General features: G+C 36.9%; 2 protein-coding genes across 2 annotated transcripts; both read right to left on the bottom strand.

The window, feature by feature from the left end:
• Positions 1-66: 66 nt before the first annotated feature.
• Positions 67-9,851, bottom strand: Smp_129980 (hypothetical protein; the record flags this gene model as incomplete). The annotated part of the gene is made up of 5 exons (XM_018790790.1): positions 67-236; positions 6,747-7,049; positions 9,026-9,179; positions 9,218-9,361; positions 9,399-9,851. The coding sequence occupies 5 exons, from the start codon at positions 9,849-9,851 to the stop codon at positions 67-69; spliced, it is 1,224 nt and encodes a 407-aa protein (XP_018646026.1).
• On the bottom strand, positions 3,890-4,021 carry Smp_188810 (hypothetical protein; the record flags this gene model as incomplete). The annotated part of the gene is made up of 1 exon (XM_018790791.1): positions 3,890-4,021. One exon carries the CDS (start codon positions 4,019-4,021, stop codon positions 3,890-3,892), a length of 132 nt encoding a protein of 43 aa, XP_018646027.1.
• Positions 9,852-25,664: the final 15,813 nt, after the last annotated feature.

Below are 25,664 nucleotides of genomic sequence, written 5' to 3'. Positions count from 1 at the left end.
ACATTGAGCGAATGAGGTCGAGTAAATAACTACAAGATGACGTTTATGTTTTTCTTCACAAACAATTCATACGTCTATTTCATGAGATTCAGGAGTTTTGACCAGTGAAATCTGTTTTTGAAGACGTGCACGGTAAACCAACATACAGTTCATGAGAATCACAGATGTCATTTGATTAGCTCTAATAGTTGGCACTGAATGTTCTAAATCTCTTATCGACACGAATATTTCATCGGCTAAACAATGTCTTGATTTACAGGTAATACTTAATGAACAGGCTGGAAGTGTTCAGGAATACGGTACTGAGTGGAAAGATTTTCGACTTAAAATTTTGAGATAAATGATCATCAAGTGGCTTCCCTTGCCTTAGCGGGTGGGTCATAGGTAACATGATAGTTCCTAACCCCACTCTTAGTATTGTTTGGAAAATCACCAGATTAGACAGAAGTGGAGATAAAACACAAGAGACACTAAAAATGCAGTTATACCATTTCAAATCTTTCAAACTCACAATTGTAGTGCATAATTCTTCAAATTTTTCCTCAAACGGATATTTCCCGGAAAAGTCAATATAACGACTCTCGCCCATTATGAAACCCAGCCAACCACTTGGAACAAACTTCGACTCAACACGAAGAAAAATAGCTGGTTTATTTAGTTTTCGAGTGTATTCAGCTTCTTTAAAATGAAATGTGATATAATATTAAAACAACACTGATAGTTTACGATGTGCTGCGACTATTCACTCACATCTGGTAAAAATATCATTCAATAAGTGATCATAAATGCTTTTCATTAGTATCTTCACGCTTCTAACAGATTATAAACAGTTTTCAGATACGAAGAAGGGAATTCTACTTCATAGTCTACGACTCGGAGTGATGAAGTCAATTTGTAACAACGTCAGTTTCATGTAGCGATCAACAACCACTATTGGTTAATTCAAATCACTTTATCAGCTGCTTGTAGTTCGATATTTCGTAGATTGTTGACACAGAGGCTAACAGACACCACCCACGATACTGTAGCAGCACCAAATAAGATGCAAATCTACGGCTTCAGGGACTGTTCTGGAATGTCATTCGAAATTTTCTTGTAAACCATAGTGGATATTGACCTGGCACACAAAAAGGACAGAACTGTATATCCATTATCAAAGCAAACAGTTCGAAAGTGTCCACTAGTTTCAAGTAAACTAGTATAATAGATCCTGTGTTTCCTGTCAAATTGGGAGAGTTAGGAGAACCGACTTCCAACGAACTGTCTCTATATGTTTAATGATCCGTGCATTTCAACCGTTTCTCTTTCAAGCAATCAACGCTGGTAAAGTTTACAAAAGGATAAGGCAATTTCTTAGTTAAATAACCTTGTATATTCTATAAATATCCTATGAAATTCTTGAATAAAACTGTATAGACATTTGTTCGGGCTGTTGTCTTGAAACATATATTGGATCTAATCACTTCCAAAAAAGTTAGAAGCGAAAAAGTATGGCAATATTAGAAACGTGGAAATCACGATTGACTTTAGTTTTGAATTATATATTTGCGCATTGTTGGTACAATGGAAAATATACAGAACTGAAGGATTCGCATTCAATCCTCTAAGTTTGCGAATCTTTCAAAATGTAGGTTACATACGAGAGCATCAGCAATAGAACCACGTACATACAGACAGTATTCACTGTAAGAGAAGTTCTATCCAATAAAACAACACTGACAATCTACATGACACCTAGGCTTGCATCACTATGGAATATCGATATACATCGGGATCCATAAACATGTAGCTAATGACGATGATCGATTTGCACAAGAACGTAATCACATCATGGACAATATTGCTGTCAATTATTTGCATAAAATAACTAGTGATAAACACATTTACTCATTACATTAGTCTACAACAGATAAAAATAAATCGAGTACAGGATGTACAGTTATCGTAAAACTCTTACGAGTAAATAAGAACTTTTAAACTAGAAATAGGAACATGCACATAGAACAACCTATGTATGTGCATTTTACATCAAGTGGTTGAGAATAACCTGGTAGATGTTAGGAACACTAACAACATTACACTGTTCTCGTTCCAGGGAAGTAGTAAAAACTGATAGGTAGATAGATAGAACGATTTTGGATTTATGCATTCAATATGCGGTTTTGATGTAAGCATCAATACTTACAGATGGAGAGTCCCCACTGATCTGGAAAATTTGTTTGGTAATCTTACACCTTTAGCAGCGTGTGAAGTATGAAGAGAAGAAGACAGAAGAATAATTAATTACACTTGAATCGATTCAGTCAAGTATGAACTCTCGATGCCTACCGATTACTACTATAATTAAATGGAGGTGAAATAAAACGCTTGGTCTAGTGAATTAGAACACATTATATAGCATTTCTATTTGGGTGTCAATGTGACTTATGATGGTTGGAATATGTTTGTTCTACGTACTAGGTTGATGTCCATCTAGGTAGATGTGGGTTGGTGACTAAATCGAAGGTAGCATAGGACCATCATGCAACATTAGTTTAAATAATGGTGTCAAGATATTAACTTAAACTTTGTTGATCTTAAGCATGAGGGATAGCGTAAGCTTTCAGGAAAGATGCTGTTGGATATTACAAATGAATCACTAATGAATTTTGGCGACAAGACACAATGTGTTAGAAATTAGTTGATTCCTCATGAATATAATGTTTGAATACTATATATTTTATTCTTATTTATTTATTTGACAATAATCTGAAGTTTAAACTGATAAGCATTATGTTCAAATCTCAATGGGAATAACAGCATTGAAAAGGAAATACTTTTAACTAATGCGTCTCAAACAGTGAAACTTCTACCCAAAATACCCAAGCTAACCAGTGAAAAGAATATAATCCGTGCTCAAGCAAAATAATATCAAGACATTCATTCATCTGAGTAGTCCATATAGCGATGAATATCGAAAAACAAGAGAAAGGTTCAGGCATAAAGCTAGCTGACAGAAGAATGACGGTTTCTTCTTCTTCCTTGCCAAACTTAAGAATCCGTAGATGGAGAAAAAATGACCTAGAGAAACTCTTTATACAACAAAAAATGAGTAAGCAAAATTTAATTGTACGACAGTTGCAAACAATGAAGAAACTTTTGGAGAGGAATTTCGGAATTTACATTATTGTATACAGATAATGGATTCGAAGATTATTCAATCTGAATACAAGGTGTATGTCGTAAATACCTATCGAAAAACAATTATAAGTCTCAGTTCGACTAAAAGGGTGAGTGATAAGGTGACATCAACAGATCTGCTCATATGTCCCAAGTTCCATGTTACTTATGACTGTCTGAGTGGCCGAAACAGACACATTTGTACAGGTAATGTATAAACAACAATTAGTTTTGTAGAATACAGAAATTAGTCATGTACATACCGTCTCTAGTATTTTTACTATCTTGGTATGATTTCGAAAAAAGTATTAATACGATAGCAGCATTTTCTACAGCGTTTGCCATAGCATCTAAAATCTTAACATCTTGAACCATGTGTTCTTTGTCAATCCAAAACTGAGAAAATAGACAGATATAAATATTACTGATGAGAATACAGATATATGTCATAAAATGTTGAAAGAAAGTCATAGATAATATGTACATCAAGAAACAAAGTAAAAAGTACGAAAAAAAGTCATTTTCTTCAATTTTTATTGAAGTTTATGTGAAACACCTATTCGGAAAGGTTTTAATAATCTCATTGTAATTTATGAATTGTCTTTTATGCATAGCAGGATGATTAGTTTGCTAGTATCTATGCTTAGTTTTGTTTCTCCTGTTGAGTTGGATTAATATTTCTTGATGAAGTTTTAATAAATATCTCGTTAATATTATTTTTATGTAGTATTTAATCAGGTTTGTACTTACCTGCTTTAGTATTTTCACTATCTTGGTATGATTTCGAAAAAAGTATTAATACGATAGCAGCATTTTCTACAGCGTTTGCCATAGCATCTAAAATCTTAACATGTTGAACCATGTGTTCTTTGTCAATCCAAAACTGAGAAAATAGACAGAAATAAATATATTAAAGATTCTCATGGTGAAAATTAGAACAACATATGTAAGCGAACAATTGTTTTCAATTAGATCGTCATCAGGCTTTACTCAAATAGCCTTGATTGGTCTAACATTTTCATATAAATACTTATGTATATTAGAGTAAAGCCTGATGACGATCTAATTGAAAAGAAATAAATATATAAGATGTATACAGACTAGTTTTGAATTTACTTTAAATTATGAGAAGTGAAACAATAGTTTTCTCTCATTATATGCTCACCAGTGACTTCGAGAAGTATATCTAGGAGCTCTAGTGAGAAGCAGTGACCAGTGGAGTTCAAAACCACTTCTGTTATGAGATAGGAACTCACTGAAGACGATTGGTGAATGGTTGCTCAACTTCGTGGATCAGTTGAAGTTAGACATTAACACCGTTGGATGCCAGCTCAGTGGTCTATCGGTTAAGGGCTTCGGCTCGAGACTGGTAGGTCCTGGGTTCGAATCTTGCGAGAGCGGGTTCGTGGATGCGCACTGCTGAGGAGTCCCATAATAGGACGAAACGGCCGTCCAGTGTTTCCAGGTTTTTCATGGTGGTCTAGCTTCAATTGACTCACGCTTTCAACTATAAGAAGTATAATTCATTACCAGTAATTTTAAAGAGGTGAACGAATTATCAACATTTAATGAGTTGAATGACAGCTTACAGTTAGGAGGACATAACGATAGGCAAAAGGAAACATTATGCAGATGATGAATTCCTGTTGGATATATATATATATATATATATATATATGACAAATAAAATACCTTGATTTCCTCATTTTCCAAGCTTTCTTTAATTTTAAGTGCTATTTTGTAATCGTTATGACTGTAGCTTATCATAATATGTCCATCCAGATGGTAGGTATTTCCTTCTTCTACCACGACAGATGGTGTATCTTCTATAAAATAATAATTCAAATGTGCATGTTTAGCAAATTCTATTCTGAAAAAATTCCGTTATATAATTGTAACAACCGATTAAGACTCATAATAGCTGATTTGGTCTAGCAAAATGATAGGAATTGCGTGTCCTACACCGCTAATTTGCAGCTCACTATATTTCTATCGAATATATACCTTGATAGTAGAATCCATGACGACGATGTACGCACCAATTCTTCCCTTAGCTTCGCATCAAAATAACTGAACCAACAGTCTTCTCTTTTCTGTTCTGATGTAGCATTCATAAGAGAATTTAAAGAAACTTCATTCTAAAATTACTATGTAGAATGAGCGCTGCATAAACAATATCACATATTGGTGAATTCTAAGTCCCACGATCACAACACGCGAACTTCATAACTACAAACTTGAATTCTTATCCTTTGATAAGAAGTAAAACTTATCGATGTATATATATTACTTCTCACAAATCGATTGTTTGTTTGGCTAATACCATCCCCAACGTTTAAGTTATTTACTTTAAATCGTCTAATATGACCAAAACTGGTCAGTTTAATGAGTAGATAACAAATTTACCCTCCCTTTGTCTGTGAATTTAGTAGACTTAGTTAACAGTCTTTATATTGAGGACAAATATTCTTAGTCCCGACTACCATGAAAGGCAAATGTAGTTAATCATATCAGTGTCAAAAAGATTTTACGGCAGTTTAGAACTCCGTAAAACTTATAAAATTAGAAGGATGTCTTAAGTAATAATCTGGGTTGGTGAACAACCGTTTCGAACCGTGTCTTTAATACTTTAACATATTCTATTATCCAGTAAACCGAATGTACTCCCGTTGGTTGGATTATATTTCCTTATTTGGACAATCGTATACTTAACGTTTTACTTTGATCAGGCTGTAAAACTGAAACACGTGTAGAAAGTATGTAGTGTGACTAACTTGTTAAACCATGAACTCCATTTTTCTACATCACCTTCTAACAATTTACTTTCCAAACCAGTCAGTTATAAATGAGTCAAAAATATTTACTTTATTCGTTAGATGTGTAATTCTTATTCATTCAGTTTCGTCAAGTTCTAAATGACTGTAACCATGGGAATTACCAAGGTCCAAAAATTTCATAAGTCGAAGAGTGTTTCTGTAATATTTTGACAGCATTTAATACTATGGTTAATTGTAAAAGGATTAGATGGACATTAACCGGCACTTGTCAACTAGTCAATTAACAACGTTATTGAACGTGGAAGTGTCCATAGAGAAGTGCTTATGATCGGGCATAGTAATATACAATGTAGGAAACTTTCTATTTTATTTTCTAACACCCAACTAATTAAAAAAACAACTGAAATGATGACTGGAAGATTAAAAATTCACCAACGTAAGCTGTCAAGGTATATAGTATAAATTTAACTACAGATCCTTTGAGGGGACTGGGATAACATAGTGTATGAAATATCATGCTAGTCAGAAAAGAGCATTTTGTTTGTGGTAGAGTCAAACAGCAAACAAATTTCAAGATTTAACGGGATAAAAGTGCTGATTCAGTATTATCAGAAATAAATTGCAAAAACAAAAACCTGACCACCCTCAACACATTCGTATTGATAGTATAGTCATACTCTCTATGTTAAATAAGATTTCATCATTATTGATATTGCTTAGACTGGTGTATGAGATGAATTTAATAATCCTGCTTTTTATATGTGATATAATAGCATGAAAAAACATGACTGAATCAGTGTTTTCACGTACCACTTTGGTCATCACCAATATCAGGTTCAGTTGGAAGTAAGAATTCATCAATACTAACACCTTCAAAATATGTTCGAACTTTTTCTTCCAATTCAGCTATGTTACTGCGATATGCTTCTGCTAGTGACAATATTTCTTGGGTAGCATCAATAACTGGAACGTTTGATGATAAGATATGTATAGTAGTTGATAATTCATTTGTGCCATATGACTGAGAATCAGGTAACAATATCAAGTGACGCACGATATCACGATTGACAAGCTCAATTCTGTTTTCAGAGTTTAGAGCCAAAAGACGGAGCACTATTATTTGGAAAAAAAGTACCAATTTGTACACTTCATTCTAAATTTGTAACAAAAAGACACTGATACGATACAGAATAAGCGCACTTGAAATTATAGCTAGTAGTAATTTATTCAGATTGAATTGCATAGTGAAGAAAAGTTCGTAGGCAAACAGTTTGGTTGAAACGCTTGTAGTTTTATGCTGTAAAATGATAGTGAAAATTAGAAACATGAGGACTTATTTGTCTCCTGTAGTAGTAAGTCTTACTATTAACAATTACATTATGTGTTGGCAGTTTTAGTGACTGCATACTTTATTGTCTACGTTTATTAATTATTTATCTTATAAAAAAAACAAATTTTTTTCAGGTAGGTTTGACCCATATTTGATAAGAAACAATAATAGTTAGATTATCGATTAATCCAAAGTATTTGGTTTTGACTATTGACCATATAAGTAAACTATACATAACTCGTAATTTTCGATAAAGTTTCGATTAGTGGTTGAATTAGTTGTGGACTAATGGCTTGTGAATGATAAACGTCATCATATGCAACCTTACCCTTTTGCTCCAACCGAATAATATCGATCTTTAATACAGTAGTAAGTAATCAGATTCCAGAGATTATAATAAGCAGGTATACAAGTGCTTTGATCAAGTTACAACGATATTATCACATTCATTGAACTGAAAGGCGACAGTTAGGAAATTCGCTAAATTTCTTAAAACCTTTGAAATTTTTTTTAACTTTTTTCTACCCGATTCGGGCTTCATAATTAAGCCATCTTGTTTAGACCACACCGACCAATTGTAAAAATTAATTAACACCTCTAACAAACAAGCCAATTAAATGGTTAAAATAAAATCTGTTCGACCAGTTCATCACCATATTGTTGGCTGCACTCAAGCAAAAAAATCAGTGAAAAGTCCTATATCATTTCACTTAGTTGGCTAAAGCTTTGAGGTTTCGTATCATTAGTATCTATAAGTTGGCATACCTTCCACCATTAAATACTAAAGAAGCGGCTAATTTGAACCTATTAATCTTAAGTTGTTTTTAAGATCACCAACTCAGTTAAAGCGATTAACGAATTGACTATCAGTTAAACCATATATATCTTAATATTTACATGATTAATACCTTCGACTTAATTTCAAACGTGACTGTCCAGCCCACATTTATAACTTACTGATGACATAAACAGTTTATTATCGCTAATTTAACAAGATTTATAACCACCATACACAGGTGTTACAACGTTGCATATACGTGTTACACTATACGCGACGATCAACTAAAGTTAAGTATTACACAGCTGTCGTTCACATTCATTAGAAAAACTGAACTACATGATTAAAATTCACAGACAGTCAAACTGGGTCACCGGTATCAGCACTACACAATTTCGCAAGGAGGTTCAAGTACTAAAGAGGAAATACCAATAAGTAAACTCGCCATAGCGATCTTTTTTAATCAATGCATACTACGTTCTGTCTGTTTAAGAAACAAAATATTAGAATGAGGTATGAAGAAGAATATAAGATCCAGTCCAAATACATTCATATCTAGGACCAGTTAGAAAAGAATTAGGTATCAATAGAAGTGATTATATAATCGAATTAATATCCATTAATCAAACAAATGAAACAAATAAAGTGCACCTGCTATACTAACAATAAAAACTTCAATAAATAGAAATAATCCATGTCAGGTTTGATATGTAGCTAGCAATAAAATCCAGGATACAGATTTTATCCTACTTGGGACTCAGGTTTACCTTCATCTCAATGTTGATGTCTTTAAAGAGACTTGAACCCAGTGCCTGTCGCTAGAATCCTGTCCTAGTTCATTTTACATTTGATTTTCATTGCAGAAAATCATATCACCATTTTCTATACCCCGTACTTTTGATCAATATAAAATTACTAAAATTACTAAAAATGATAACGCAGCATTTATTTGGAAATGATAATTGTCTGCAAATAATCTACCTTTGATGAGAATAGAGGCATCAAAACAATGATTTTTTCTTCTTCCAATAACAGTATAATGGAACTGTTGCACGAAAAGTTCAACATATTGTTCTTTTAGATGAAGTTGACTGATATCAGTATAGGTAAACGTTAAAAAAATGTTTATGGCCAACTGGAAAATAAATATTAACTGGAAATAATTCCACAAACTTTAATTTTTGGATCATGGCAAGTATAGCGCGTTAAAATATTACGTAGACCATAGTCTCTAAGAATTTTTGTAAAAGAACTATATTCATAAGCTAATGCAGTATTTAATGCACAAATAATTAAAGTTGTTAGTGGAAGTATAGCCTAATATAGCATATTTTAAGAATAAAGTGATTCAAACCTCAGACATTCTCATAGTACTGATGACATGTAAGATACGCCGTACTTCCGTCAAATATATATCAGATTTGATCAGTTTCTGTGTGAAGCTTATGCTAACGATCATATAATTAGTCAATGATTGTTGAAATTCCATCAGCTTGAGGACCCATTTTTCACAAGGGAGTGGATTGAATGTAGAATAACTTAAAGGAATAGCCATTCTTCCTAATTCGCGATAAATAGATATAAGGTTGTTAAAAACTGATAACTTTGACAATATATCTACCGCAACCTTTGTACGATACTCTGTTATATTTGTTGGTGCGTCTTCAGGGCTGTAACTATTCAGAAATGATTTTAATGATTCACCAAATTCCGCAGTAGCATATTTTTTCGAATCAGCAAGTATAATCAACCGCTTTATGTGCTTTGATGTTGCTTCATATAATTCGCCGAAATCGTTCTTACTCATTTACGGTTATTTATCTGAAGTGAAATGGCAACAAAAAGTTCATTAAGAGAAGTGAATAGAACAAAATTAAGATAATAATTTGATTCTACTTACTAGATTAATTCCAAAATAGCAAGACACGCTCGTTTTATTATTAGCAAACAAGTATGTTAAAGGGTAATCAAATTTGTTGACACGGTATACCCCACAATGACCATTTACGGCTCATTTTCCTTTATTTTATAAGAATGGATGTTGAAGAATCATAACAAGGGAGCCGTGCTGTTGTACTTACGTAGTACTATCGCCTCCAATAAGAACAAAAACGCAAAAGCCAGTTATTGATACTGAAATCAGCTTATTAGATAAGTCCAGTTCATTTGATAAGAAATCTACGGCTACAAGAACCTTCGAATCTTAAATTAGTTAAATATAAATGGAGCTTCGATTACCAGCTGATGTGATGTGACTCATATAGCCGTTTTGATTCTGTGAATAGAAAATTTATTATTTATTTATTTAAACACATAAATATTGGTACAAGGAAGCACCAGATAAATATGCGCCTCACAAATCTCATTCGATTTGTGTGAGGGCTGTGATACTGCTCAGATGCCCAGGCTGAAGCAGGTGGTTTTCTTAGGGGGCCACATCCCTAGCCTTTGATCTGAAGGTCTAGTCCACAAGGAAGTGGAGAATCGTGAGGAGATGCAGTCCCATTGTAGCCGGTGACCAAATAATTGGTTCATACGCCATTTGTTCCTTCAGGATAGTGGAGCCCATGTGCACCATTGGTTTGGAATCAGGGTTTTCCAACTCCACTAGGTGAACTTTCCGTGTCCACCAACTCGGTTAAAGCGCCGGACATTCGCTTTTCGTCCTCTCAACTTCGTGAACAACACCCCCGCCACGAGAAGGCAGTGAGTAGGAATTCCCTGGCAGAGGCTATATATTCGCGTGGCCATGTGAGAGCATTTCGAGAGGGAGAACGAACTCTCCCCACTCTCGGCGGTACCAGGGCATTTGGGGGCGTGAATAGAAAAACAGATCCCTGTAAGAAATCGACCTGTTTCAGTTTGAGGGAGCAGGTAGCAAAGGAATTTTATCATTGCCTTTATTTTAATCTGACTAATTATTGTTGTACATTGTGTCTTATATGTGATATTTAAAGTTATAGAGTAGTTGCTCATAGAAGCCGTCCTTTATTATGAAACTTGATTGGCTCTAGAAAACCACTTATGGCGTCTAAACTTGCGTCTTCAGCGTCTACGACTTAACGCGAATCAGACAAGCAGATTCATAGGGGGGGCTGGAAGAAATATAACCAATCGTTTACGCTGCACCTGCAAACAAAATTCCAACGACACGATAAACTATGAGTCTTTCTGAAGGTCTCAATACACATTTCAAATACGCTAACCTAAGAAGTAGGGAAACACGTCGTTTCTGTTTACGTTCCCACTGACTGCAGCCCGGATAAAGTGAAAGATGACTTTTACAGAAAGCTCTCTGAACTTCTTCAAAAGGCTAAACGCTCAGACATAGTACTGGCAGCGGGTGACTTTATTGCCCAATTAGGTGGCTAAAACCAAACAGAAGAATATTTAGGTGTGTATTTTAGTAATTTGGCTTAGCAAACAGATAATGGTGATCGTCTGCTGTAACTATGCTCAGACAATCATTTATTTTTAGCAAACACTAATTTTAAGCATAAGGAGAGACATCGTCTAACATGGCGACTACCTGCACTAAACCAACGACGGACTCAAATATAGCATATTGCCATCAGTCATCGTTGGAGAGGCTCGATAGAAGATTGTCGCTCGTACTGGAATACATGTTTAGACTCTGATCACGCTTTAATACGAGCACGCATTTGTTTGCACCTTACTGGACGCAGAAAAAGTACACCAAGAAGACCCATTAGGATTGAACTGGACGATAAGAAAGCCAAAAGTAAGTTTCATGGACAACTGAGTTCACATCTAGGCAGTTCTATAAACGAGACTGACCCAGATGTTGCTTGGAAAGATATACGAACAGCTGTGGAAACAACAGTAACATCTATTAGTAATTTAAACCAAAGGGTTCCAAAACAGCAATGAATTTTTTCTTAGTCTATTTCACTGATGGATTCGCGTAAACTCATCCCATTAGGCTCTGAACACGACGAAGAGCGTAAACAAATTAAATTTAGGTTAACTAAAAGTCTAAGGAACGATCGTGAGCAGTGGTGGGCAACGAAATGGAAAAGGCGGCGGCTGTAGGCAACACTAGACAACTCTTCAGATTAATAAAAGAAACAGGAATTAAGAAATCAAGTGTAAACGAAACAATCTCGGAAAAAGACGACACGCTTATATGCTCTCAGCTCAGGCGTTTACAAGGATGTACGGAACACTTTAAGGAGCAGTTCAGCTGGCCTTCAGCTACTGTACAACTGCCCAATATTACCAGGAAACCTGAATGAAACAGTGAAGTAGGTCTCCCGACTCTAGCTCAAGTTCAAAAGGCTATAGCTAATCTGAAACGAGGATGAGCAGCTGGTCCAGATGGATTGGCTCCAGAGGTCTTTAAATATGGTAGTCCAATTTTAGTGATAAAGTTGACCAATATTTTGGCTAAAATCTGGGATTTGGACGTAATCCCATCTGACTGGTCACTATCTCTGATTGTCCCAATATATAAGGGGACAAAATCATCCTGTGATAATCATAGAGGGACTAGTTTGGCTAACATAGCATCTTAAATCCTAGCCTCAACAATTATCGGGCGCCTGACTAAGACTCGTGAACTGCAAACACGAGAAAATCAGGCTGGCTTCAGACCTGGTCGTGGCTGCATCGATCACATATTCACTATTCATCGTGTTTTAGAACAGAGGCATGCTTATCGGCGTCCGACAATGATAGTTTCTCTTGACTTAAAAGCAGCATTTGACTCTGTAGACCGTGAGGCTTTGTGGCAATATATGTTATTGAAGGTTGTACTTCAGAAGTACATAAACCTTGTGGAGGCTCTTTACCCGAACGCTATCAGTCGAGTCAGAGCTTATGGCGAACTGTCATCTAATTTTACAACCTCAAGTGATGTCCGACAAGGCTGTCCACTATCCCCACTTTCGTTTGACTTCATCATTAACCTACTGCTGGAAATAACACTCTCCTTGACTAAATTTTCCGGCATTGATCTCCAACTAGGAGGTACACTTATCGACTTGGAATACGCAGATGACATAATCCTGTATGTTGAAGACACTGACAAAATGAATGACATCCGAAAAGCTGTGGAAACAGCAGTGATATCCGCTAATAAGGTAAACCATAAGGTTAGGGAGAAACAATGGATCTCGGCAGCATCTACCGCACTGATAGATGCTCGTAAACTCATCCCACCTGGCTCTGAGCATAACGAAGAGCGGAGTCAACTTAAGCGCAGGCTTATAAGAAGTCTACGTAATGATCGTGAACAGTGGTGGGTAGCGAAAGCAAGAGAGATGGAAAAGGCAGCGGCAATAGGTAACAGTAGACAGCTATTCAGACTCGTTAAAGAAACCGGTATTAGGAACCCGAATATCAGTGAAACCATCTCAGATAAAGATGGGCATATTATTCATTCTCAATCCAGGAGGTTGGATCGATGGGCAGAACACTTTAGGGATCAGTTCAACTGGCCTTCAGCCACACTTCAATTACCCACGATCCCTAGTCGTCCTGAATGGCAAATTGATGTAAGTCCTCCAACCCTCTGTGAGGTTGAAAAAGCTATAGGAAATCTGAAGCGAGGGAGAGCAGCAGGCCCTGACAGGTTTACGCCTGAGATTTTTAAGGATGGTGGTCCAGTACTAGCAGTGAGATTGACTGAGGTCTTAGGTAGAAACTGGGAACTGGACGTAATTCCATCTGACTGGTCCCAACCACTGATTGTGCCAGTCTATAAGAAAGGACAAAAGTCCTCCTGTGACAATCACAGAGGGATCAGTTTGACTAATATAGTGTCTAAAATATTAGCTTCAATAATACTAGGTCGCCTAACCAAAGCTCGTGAAGAGCAGACTAGAGAAAACCAGGCTGGTTTTCGACCTGGACGTGGTTGCATAGACCAGATATTCACCCTACGTCAGGTTCTAGAACATAGACACAAATTCAGACGTCCCACAATAGTAGTATTTCTTGACCTTAAGGCGGCATTTGACTCCGTTGATCGTGAGGTTCTATGGCAATGTTTGTCACTGAAAGGAGTACCAAAGAAGTACATTAACCTCATAAAGGCTCTCTACTCGAACACAACTGGTCGAGTTAGAGCCTATCGCGAACTGTCATCAGAACTGATTACCACAAGTGGCGTTCGTCAGGGCTGTCCACTCTCCCCATTCTTGTTTAACTTTGTCATTGACATACTTTTAGAGATAGCACTTTCATCAGCTAAACCTCCAGGAGTTGAACTTTTACCAGGAGGCTCACTTGTTGACTTAGAATACGCCGACGACATAGTTTTACTCGGTGAAGACGCTGACAACATGCAGAGTCTTCTGACCACTATAAGCAACTATGCAGGCATGTTCGGAATGCGATTCTCTCCCTCGAAGTGCAAAATGTTACTTCAGGATTGGGTTGCATCGACACCTGAACTAATGATAGGGAGTGAAGTAGTTGAGCGTGTAGACCACTTCACTTATCTTGGGAGTCTCATCAGCCCTTGTGGTCTGGTATGTGACGAAATCTCAGCACGGATGCAGAAAGCTCGTCTAGCTTTCGCCAACTTGCGTCATTTATGGCGTAGGCGAGATATCCGTCTAGTAATCAAAGGATGGGTTTACTGTGCAGCAGTTCGCTCCGTCCTACTTTATGGCAGTGAAACATGGCCAATAAGAGTAGAGGATATTCGTAGGCTACTAGTGTTCGATCATAGGTGTCTTCGAAGCATTGCTCGTATATCCTGGGACCACCGGGTAAGTAATGCAGTTGTTAGGAAACGAGTACTAGGTAGGGATGGCAAATCGATTGATGAAGTAGTGAAACTTCATCAGTTGAGATGGCTGGGACATGTGTTACGTATGCCCGACCACCGACTGCCCCGACGTGCAATGTTTCATGGTGTAGGAGTAGGTTGGAAGAAAGCTAGGGGTGGCCAGACCAAAACGTGGCACAAATCAATGAAGTCACTGACAAGTGGACTGGGCCATGTTGGTAGGTGTAGACTACCTGGTTGGGATTCGCGAGATGACAGCAACCGATGGTTAGAGACCTTGAATGCCATGGCTCAAAATCGTTTGCAATGGCGAAGATGCATCCACTCTTTGTGTTCTACCAAATTCTAATCTTCTGAATTCCTCCTGTTTTTATATTTTTCTCTTTCCAAATTTATTTCACTGTACTATACTCCTTCAATAATTTCTTCAAACCCTAATCTTTTGGATTTCTGATTATACTCCTACTACTTCTACCACTATGGGATTTGAATCGACAACTGCATCTCTGTGCTAATGTGGTATGGCAACTCGAACTGATGTACGTACGTACGAAGTTCTACGTTATGACTGACTGACTGACAAAATGCAGAGTCTTCTGTTAGCACTGAGCAACAATGCCAGGATGTTTGGGATGCATTTCTCCCCATCTAAATGTAAACTGTTACTCCAGGACTGGCTTGCATCAATATCTGAACTGAGGATATGGAGTGAAGTAGTCAAACGCGTCGACGACTTCACTTATCTTGGAAGTCTGATCAGCCCTAGTGGGTTGGTGTCCGACAAAATCTCAGCACGGATTCAAAAAGCTCGTTTGGCTTCTGCCAACTTATGTCACCTATGGCAAAGACAAAATATCTGTCTATCAATTAAGGGACGAATATACTGCACAGCAGTTCACTCTATTCTATATTACGACTGCGAAAGGTGACCATTAAGAATAGAAGATACTCGTAAGTTACTAAAACTTGACCACAGATGCCTGAGAAATATTGCTCACATCTGCTGGGATCAACAGGTAATTAATAGTGAGGTTAGACACAGGATATTAGGGAATGATGGTAAATCAGTTGATGAGGTCATGAATCTTCATCAGCTGAGATGGTTGGGTCACGTGTTACGTATGCCCGAACACCGATTACCACGACGCGCTATGCTGACTAATATAGGGGATGGTTGGAAGAGAGTTAGGGGCGACAAAACCAACACGTGGCACCAGTGATTGAAGTCACTAACTTTCAGTCTGAGTCATCTTGGTAGATGCAGACTACTTGGTCGGGATCCACGTGACTATCGTAACTAATGGTTGGAGATTCTAGGTGACATCGCTCAGAACCGATCACAATGGCGCAGGTGTATACACTTTTTATCTTTCCTTAAATCTTGAGATCAAAATTGGTTCATATCTGTCTCTTCTTGCACTATATCCTTATATACAACCTATCTTTTATATATTACATCTACAAAATTAACTGCCTCTATGAATCCGGTGTTTATTTTGTTTTGCTAACGAGGTATGGCAACTTAGACGGATGCATATGTGTGCATGGTCCTACGTTGTAGCTGACTGGCTAACCTAGGAAGTCATCAATATTGATGTATAAAGTGGTGTCTTTTACATCTAGAGCTAGAAACGAAGCTTCACTAGTCTGCTGGATTTCTGTTAGGAACCTTTTGTGTTCTGTTACGTAAAGCAGTAATCCATTAAAAAGAATGGCGTTTATCCTCCTTTTCTAGATGATTTCATAGACCTTAAAGTTTACAATGTACAACTTAATTGGCAACAAATGAGTCGCCAAGTATATTATTATAACCTTGTATTTGAAGACGCTCGACAGAATTCAACTAGTTTGTAACATATAGTCTCAAAGTCACAAGCTGCTTTGATCTAGTTAGCAGAGACAGGAATCTGGAAATAGTATTTTAGCCCTGGAAATGGGAAATGATTGGTTAGTCCGAGCTTTGTCGGTCTACAGAAAGAGTGTTAACGTGTTGTGACAGATATTTCCGAACAGTGTTAAAAACACCGGCTACTAAGCAAATGGTTGTCGGGTTGTGAATAGCGTCATTTTAAATTAATAGCTTCAAAAAACCAGTAAAGTGGGAAAATGACAGATTCAATGACATTAAGTAATATGTATGTAGTGATTATATTATATTCTACCCTTCTATAAGATAATGAGAAGGGATTCAGCCGAATTAAGTGCAGTAGTGAGAATAAAATTTTCATCCTAGCGTTTCGTTGATGACTTGGAATAGAGTTCATATGATGTCAACATGTTAATCCCTTACTACATGATTTGCGTCTACGAACAAACGCCCTGTCAATCACATGAACCAACAGATCTTGCACTAGGACCATATAACATTTGTTCTCAACGATAGACAACTTCGGTTTCTGTATTAAGTGAAAGGTAGATCACTAAAGACGTTCCCCCTCCCGAAACCTCACCAACAGTACTCTTTAGTAATCAGAATGTCACTTTCTTGAAATATCCCCCTTAGAAAATCCCGTACAATTTCGCAGTTTTCTGTCATCTGAAATAGACTTGGAAGAATAATTCATTTTAATGCAAAACCATTTTTATGTCTAACAAGTTTGAATCTGTGAGGATACAGAGGTTAATGCCAAGAATTCCATCCTTATTTTTCCTTAATATTTCTCTCAAAATGTAATTCACGGCCTTAAAACTATTGTAGAACTTACTAAAACCGAACAGTGGATGTACTTATGACTCATAAAAGGGTTTGTCATAGCTTGAACGCAATCTCCCTATTTTTGGGAAAGTTTTGTCCGTTTTGAAGAAATTCCGAAGAGACGGCAAAAACCCTCAAATTTTCGGAAATTTACCCAGAATACTATAACACTTTGTGAAAAAATTTCTATAATAGTTGATAAAACCCCAAAATAATTTGCAATTTTGAAGAAATATTTCGGGGAATATTCCCGAAAATTCAGATTTTTCCACAATATTAATAACCATGACCTCTTTTGGCTCAGGTATATACTGGCCTTATATACAGTGATAGAATTATTTGGTTTGGGGCTTAAGGGGAATCCATTATATACCATAAAGAATTATAAACCACACAAAACTAAGAAAAGAAACTGACACTTATTGCGCCTCTTCAGATATCGAGGGGCCTTGGCATTATTGATTAGCTTAAACTGTTCAAGGTCTTTCTCACGAAGATTTTATCTTTCCACAGATATCAAATAGCAGTAGTTGAGATTACATTGAGCTTATTTACGCTAATGCAGCGAAATGCGAGTAAATAATTGAAAAGAAAAATAGAAAGTCATAATGCGTGTGGTGTGGTGCACACATGTTCAAACTTTCGTTGATGGAATTGCAGCTTTCGTCTAGAGAGCTTAAGTCTCAATTCGCATTTCATCTATCTAATGTCGGAAGGCTAAGTGGTCTGTAATATTTCTGTTTATGGAATCTCTTAGTTGATTGAACTTTTTATAGAGTGCGTCGGTAGACGGATCTTTATTCACATGACGAGATAGGTAATCCGCCTACAAATGATCCCGTTCAAAGGTCATTAATCGTATGAAAAATGGTTTGTTCTGGGCATGTGTGAGTTTTAAGGTGTCCTTGACAGTTTTCTTCATTGTAAAGCAAGAATAACGAGGACATGTCAGATACAAAATCATTATTATTATTACCAATTTAAAAATTCTGATCAATTCATCTTTAATCCTTCCACACGGAAAGGGGAAAAGCTTTAACTTATACTGTCTTTCGTCATACGGTAGCTTTGTTATTTTAAGAATCAAACTGTTTGTGTTTCTTTGAACCTTTATCAACGGCCCCTTGAAGTTCTTAATTAAGGGCTGGTCGCTTGCATTCAATAACCAAGTTTAGGACGAACGAATATTGCATAGACGTAAAAAAGGCCCTAACATCTGTGGGGTTGAAAAATTCGTGGATTGATTAGAGGGTTTCGAAACTTTGGCAGATCTCGCATGAGAGCAAGCATAGGTTTTCAAGGTTGATTATTGTGTATCTATCTAGATAATAAGTAGCCAAAAGTTATTCGCTGCATATGTATTAATACTTGGTGGTTAATATGCATCATAATGTACAGTAAACCGGGAACCGGCAACTGCCGAATCCCACAGTATTTGGACTATTTTATCGGATATTTTTTAACTTTTGCCCATCACCTTGATTTTAATACTCTCCCTGTCTTGATGTCGTCAGAATGCAACAGGATGAATAATTATGAACTTGTAGTAAAATGTAACGGCCTTCGGCGAATTATCGGGCAGTCAGGTCACTGAATATTTGGCAGCTTAATAATCCTCGTCAAGGTCTGGAAAACGAACTTACATCAATCAGTTACGCTGGCCCACCCGGTGGTAGTTGCACTCCGTTACCTGTACCTACTTTCACCAATATTTTTTTCATGACGTCGTTTATGTTGTAAGGCCATCAAAGTAGTCGTAGTACCTGGATACGATAAATGGATAGTCCACACTAGTTATTACGAATAAGGTGTGACTTCGAAGATAACTAGTTAGTCATGTCATTTCTGTATAACTCGAGTGGACCCCGAATGATTCGAAACAGATCATTGAAGTTTATGATCTATAGACTCAAGATTGTCTGTTAACCCAAGTTTTCCAGCCAGATAAGTTTAAGCTAACACGTACCGTTTTTTATCATCCAAATGCAAAATTCATTATCCACATAAGCTACCCTTGATCACGATAGGGATTGATTTAGATAACATTTCGTTGCACGGAACTTTGTAGAAGACCATAACGAAGTCCATGAAGGCTACATCTAAAAGTAATTTTCGACACACTAACTCTCTCAAGCTAATAATAAGTTTGTGAAAGATGAATAACCTGTACTAAAACTGTGTTGAGTCTCGTAGAAGATCATGTTTTCATTTCAGTGAATAAACAACCGTTTGCGAACAACCTTCAACAAAATCCAAATAATCATGTTTGCAAAGCATACGAGTTTATATTTTCAGGATTACATCCACTACCTGTTTGGAGAACAGAGTTGACTATGACTTTCTTCTAAAACCCTGGTAGTTTACTTTTAATCATAGATATTTTAAAACATGTTCTGGGAGATTTGGGATGAAGTTTGCTGGTTTTTTAGTGATCTAGGATACATTTCTTTTGGTTACATAGATTTAATTATATCCTGTTTATTCGGTGTACTAAGGAATCCGGTTCATTACTGGTCATAATATCTAGGAGGTGATAAAAAATGGCCCAAGTACTTAGGAGAACGATGTCTTTATGTCTTTATATACCAACCAAACAGATCACATCATACCATAAAATAGAAAATAACATTTGTACAATATTTACCCAAATGTGGCTGTGGATAGAGAGGAAAGTAATCAATAAACTGATGATAACCCAAGAATCATATAATGATAGTTCAAAAGTCAAAATAAAGCTAATGATAAGAGGAACACGAATATGATAAGGTTAGTTACTTAACAATTGTAGAATAAGAAATATAAATATTACATTGGTCCACAAATAGTTCTCAAAAGTTATTACTCACAATTCTCTTCGGGATACGACAGTCTATCATGACTACACTGTACTATTCTATGCCACTAACCTCGGGTCAGCTGATGACGAGTTGCTTCTTGGTTATTTCCCTGCTACACTTCTGTAATGCAGTAGAAATAGGATTGAATAAAATTCTATTTGGCAATGAGACCATCGATGATATCATAAATATCCACTTACACATGCTATTTTCTTACTTAATCTGGAGACTACAGTCCCATAGATGCAGGGAAGTTTGTGTAAGTGTGCAATATTTCGAATCTGATTGTTTGCTCAAGTCAGTGGGACTATTTGTGAGTTACCATGAAATACTGTATCTTATGTTTTAGGATTTTTGCCTTCAAGTCTGTGTCAGACATGTGTAATCATATTATGCCCGTTTGTGTTGTAGGGTTAGTGAAATCTCACTGAACACTAGCCAAATCATCCGGCAGTTGGGTCACTGAATATCGAACAGGTCGTCGATCCCCGTCAAGGTCAAGGACCATTAACGCGCATCAGTTAATCATACACCATGGACTGGTCCGCCGCAAAAATAGTGACGTCAAAGTAATAATACGATAAGCGTATTATCTTTCGATGCCAATGTTTGCACTGTTATCGGTTCCGAGTAGAAAGTCAGTAAGTGTCGTTGACAACTGTTTGTAAGCGTCGATTTCTAGTTATATCTATATTTAACAGACTAACTCTAAGTACCGAAGTATAACCGTGAAGATAAGTAGTGGTTTCCTTGTGCGAAGCTTCTGATCAACTTGCAGTCAGTTTGGAAAACTGATAATTGCTGTGAAAATCAATAAGGGTGGAAGAATACAGAGCGAGAGCGAAGGTGGCACGATGAAGTCTCTAAAAGATGATAAACGGTGAGTGCTGCATATTTGATTGACGAGTGAACCGAAAAATGTCGAAAAGAACATAAGAAACCAAGAGTGTCACTCTGAACTCATGTCAGTGATATCAGTGAAAATTGCTGTCAGTGCTGGGGTCGAGACGACAATATCGTTGTCAGTTTGCAGGAGATTCGCTTGACTGCGTAAACTGATGATTCGCGTGAATGAGTGTCGTCAAACCACCAATTGAACTTGACAGACTTTAGATCGTCGAGCGAAATCATCTGTTAGATGACAGCCACGCGGAAACAATACTTCATAAGATAAAAAAATACGACGTCGAAGTTGAATAACTACAATAGTTCGAATGTGTTGTAATGTCACATCGAAGTAACATCCTTTCGTATACTGACAGTTGTACTGAACGTTCGTTTGGGAATCGTTATTATAGCAATTCGATGTGTAATAGCAAACATATACGAAAACTATCGTGGGGTCCGTGGAGAATTTCAGAGGTCGTTTAGATATTTTCCAAACCCGTATTGCATGTAAATAAACCGAAGACGAAGTTGAAGTGACTTTCGTGCAATAAGGAAATCGAGCAATGATTTACTGTGTGAGATAACAGCAAATACAAAGCGCATAGTAAACATTAATTAAAATGGTAACCACCAATATAACTAAAGTTTAGGTTTAGATAACGTGATCGTTTCGAAAAATGGCTTGTTATCTAGCGTTAAGTGACGTGTTAAATACGACGAAGTGTCTAGTTAGGACATGGACTAAGATTACTCGTGTACATGAAATACGTTTTTCAGGAGTATTTTGACTTATGAGTCATAAATGTACATAATTTCGACTAAAAGTTGACGGCAGTGACAGAATGCATGACTACCCTAAGTGAAAGTAGTCGCGAAATGTTATTAAACATCATGAACATTATGCTAAATTAACTAACGCAATTATGAAACTCACCTGGGTTACTCTTGCTCCCAAGTAATTGAAATTTATTGATTAAATTCGTAGCTTAACGAAGCATTGTAGACTGAATTCGTATAAATCCAAATTTAGTTTGAGCCAAACACGTAGCATTGCCTGGTGAAACAGTCTAAAGAAGATCTAACATTGCAGGAAATTTATAGTTCAAACACACCGTAAATTTCTAGCATTAGTATCCTCCGTTTCGCCATGGAACTTAGCAATTGGAAATTAGGCAGGCAGTGGTCAAGAAAGTAAAATATTCTGGTAGATAGTTTCTGACAGAAGTTAGTTGATAGTGATTAAGCAAATAGATGAATTTATAATCGACGGTTAATCCTGTATTCCTGGTACAAGTGGATAAGTTGTAAACAGATATGCGTTCGTGTTGCCATGTGGCTATAATTACGAGTGGTTAATATTTTAACAGACATATTTCATAGGAGCATTTACATGCTGCTAGTGTTTGTTAAAGAACCATGATAGCCGATTAGAGTCGTAGTTGATTGGTTAGTTCTACCGATTGAACTAATTAAGGTTGAAATACTAATCAACAAGGATAATAAGCGACGAATGTTCACAGCAACTGATCAACATGGGCGACGTCAAAAATGAAAAAATAGTAAGTATAGAGTGCAATAAAAAAAGTCATGATGATAGGTTGTGTTATCCGAAGTCTTGCACACCAGTGTAAATGATCAACGTTGACGATCTATGTCGAATGATTGGAGGCCTACTCGAGTTAGACGGGGACGGTGTAACGAATAAGCTAACTTGGAAGTCACATCTCGTGATCAGCACCTTACGTGGATTGCCCCATAGACGTATCAAGGGATCATGGATGCTCTGAAGACTGTACAACACAAAAGACGTTATTACAAGAATGTATTGGTTAGAGTAGATACAAGCGAAAGTGGAACCACTTCCGAATGGGCCAGTCCATGGTGTATGATTAAATGATGCGCGTTGATGGTTCTTGACCTTGATGGGGATCGACGACCTGTTCGATATTCAGTGACCCAACTGCCGGATGATTTGGCTCGTGTTCAGTGACATTTCACTGACCCTACAGTGTCAAAGTAGATTTGTCTTAAAAATTGCTTCAGTTTAAAATTCAAACTTTAAGTATGCATGGTGCAAGTCATAAAATTACTTTAGCAGAATTTTAGCGAATAGATGAAGGTGACTGATCTAAAATCCAAGTGCTCCACGTTTAACAAGCACAGTACTAGTTGTTCTACAATATCAAACCCTTGCACAGATAAGATTGATGAGATAAAACATGGTATGTGACACAGTATAACGCTTCCCAGATCTTGCGTCATACTTGAGAGGACGGAGGTCGTATCAGGTGTCAAAGTTTTATATTTTTTTAAACTTTGTGTCAACTTATGTGTCGACATTCGGGCTTCAAGTCTAGAATAACAGTGTACTAAGTCACTTGAGGATATGAGACGACATATTTTACATCAAACACGACCAATCCTGTACTTCTAGCTTAAACGTTGAAAATATCTGTCAGCAAAGGTTATTCAACGCCATAAGTAGTGTAATTCAATCATTTAGTAGTCGTAATATGAAGTTCTGGAAGTTACTGATTTAGTGAACGGATAAATTGGAAAAATTGAGTTTTTTGCTGACATCAGAAATCTGAGGATGGGGTTCTACTGTAGTTGGTGTCGATTCGCATACGAATATATGTAACAAAAGTGGATAGATAGATAATGGACTCACCGTGGTAATCTTCTCTGGAAGGTTCTTCAGAGGTTGAAACGTGTTCGAAATTTCGGGTCATCAGTGCAAAAGGCAATGAGTCGCGATGGCTTATGATCACCACTACAGGAATATTACGTGCCAGATATCAAGTTGCATCTCTCTGTAAGACGAAAACCAGAAGATTGTTGACGGTTGCAATAAGATATATTTGTTGGCGATCTCGTGGTATCGAGAGAATACAGAGATCATGCCAGATTACAAGCTTAACTACAGAGCGTTGCGAGCTCGTGCAAGGTCACAGACAGCGGAAGAATGTGTGTTTGGTACGTTTAAACAAACAAGTGCAGTAAAACAATCACTGGTACAATAGGTTATAATAATAATTGTTTCCATTGTACCAATCACTTTCTCGTTATAAAAGTAGGTCACTACACTACCTAAGTAAATATTATGTTTAAGTGACAAGTAAAATAACAGTAATTAAATATTAAAACTATTTTATACTTTCTACAAGTGACAGGGGGGGGTTGATGGACTTTCGTGACGACTTAGACTGTATCTTTAGAGTTTTTTCTGTGCGAGGTGATGTGATCAACCCTCATGAATACTTTCTGCAGGCCATTGATATCGATGGAACGTGTAAGACAAACAAAATGAGGCATGTAATGTTCAAAACACTTGTTAAAAAGTTTTTGGGCTGCACTTCTATCAGTCTGTTGTGATTGATGAATTCGAAAGAGGACTCGCGATAATATTCAAATCAATGCACAGTGAACGACAGAACTATAATAACCATATTTTCTAGTTTTTCTATTGGATACTGAACGATACATGCAGCACAAATAGCTTTGGGGTTGACTTCTTACTTGATCAAATTTTCGCTGTCAATGGAGTGTTTTATTCTATCTTTATCTTCTTTACCAATTATATTTTGCCTTTTTCTAGTGATTGGCCGCTTTAAGTTATCAATGACGAAAAATTTTCCTGATTCGGGTGAGTTCGTTCCAATCTTTTTTCATGTCATTTTCGGTCTAACATTACACTCTATCATTGACATAAGTTTGGAGTCATACTCCCGATAGTAGGAACTTATGTTCTCCATACCACTAATGTCCATTCATCACAATGGTACGCAGCAATCGGAATTTTTTATATTTTCAGCGACAACCTAAACTGAACTTTCGCAATTTTTGTTTTACTATGATCCCTACTTTAATGTCTATACACAAATCAAGTATTCGACGCCGCATTACCAGCCGATTAGTAATGATTATGTTCATATTATCTATTCATCGACATGTAAATCTGAATGCTGCATCATCTATTACGCATCAAAAATATTTGGTTACTGCAATTAGTATTCTATTTCCATTGCATGGTATACAGGAACATAGAGTTTAGAGCTGGTCTCTCAAAGATACACTCTTGTTCGTCACATCCAAGTCAGTCTCACTTGCCGTCATCGATAATCATATGTATTGGTATTTTTGTTATGCCTTAATACGGTTTCGTAACAAACGAGGTTGAGCGCATATCCCTCTAACTACACAAACCACGATAGGCTGCATGACCATAAAGGAATACGACTCTGCATATCTCGTTTCAGCAGTCACTATCCTGTTCCTCTGGTCATTCTACTAATACATATTTAACGATAACTCAAAGCAAGCGACAACTCACACTGACTTCGAATCTTATTATCATTATCAGTACAGCAATGAATATCAACCGTTGATGCAGTCATCATCCTACGATTCGATTATTTTTACCACACACGAACTCCAGGTATG

The sequence above is a fragment of the Schistosoma mansoni genome (assembly GCF_000237925.1).
Source record: "Schistosoma mansoni, WGS project CABG00000000 data, supercontig 0037, strain Puerto Rico, whole genome shotgun sequence".
Lineage (NCBI taxonomy): Eukaryota > Metazoa > Platyhelminthes > Trematoda > Strigeidida > Schistosomatidae > Schistosoma > Schistosoma mansoni.
This window is presented reverse-complemented; position numbering and strand designations above follow the sequence as displayed.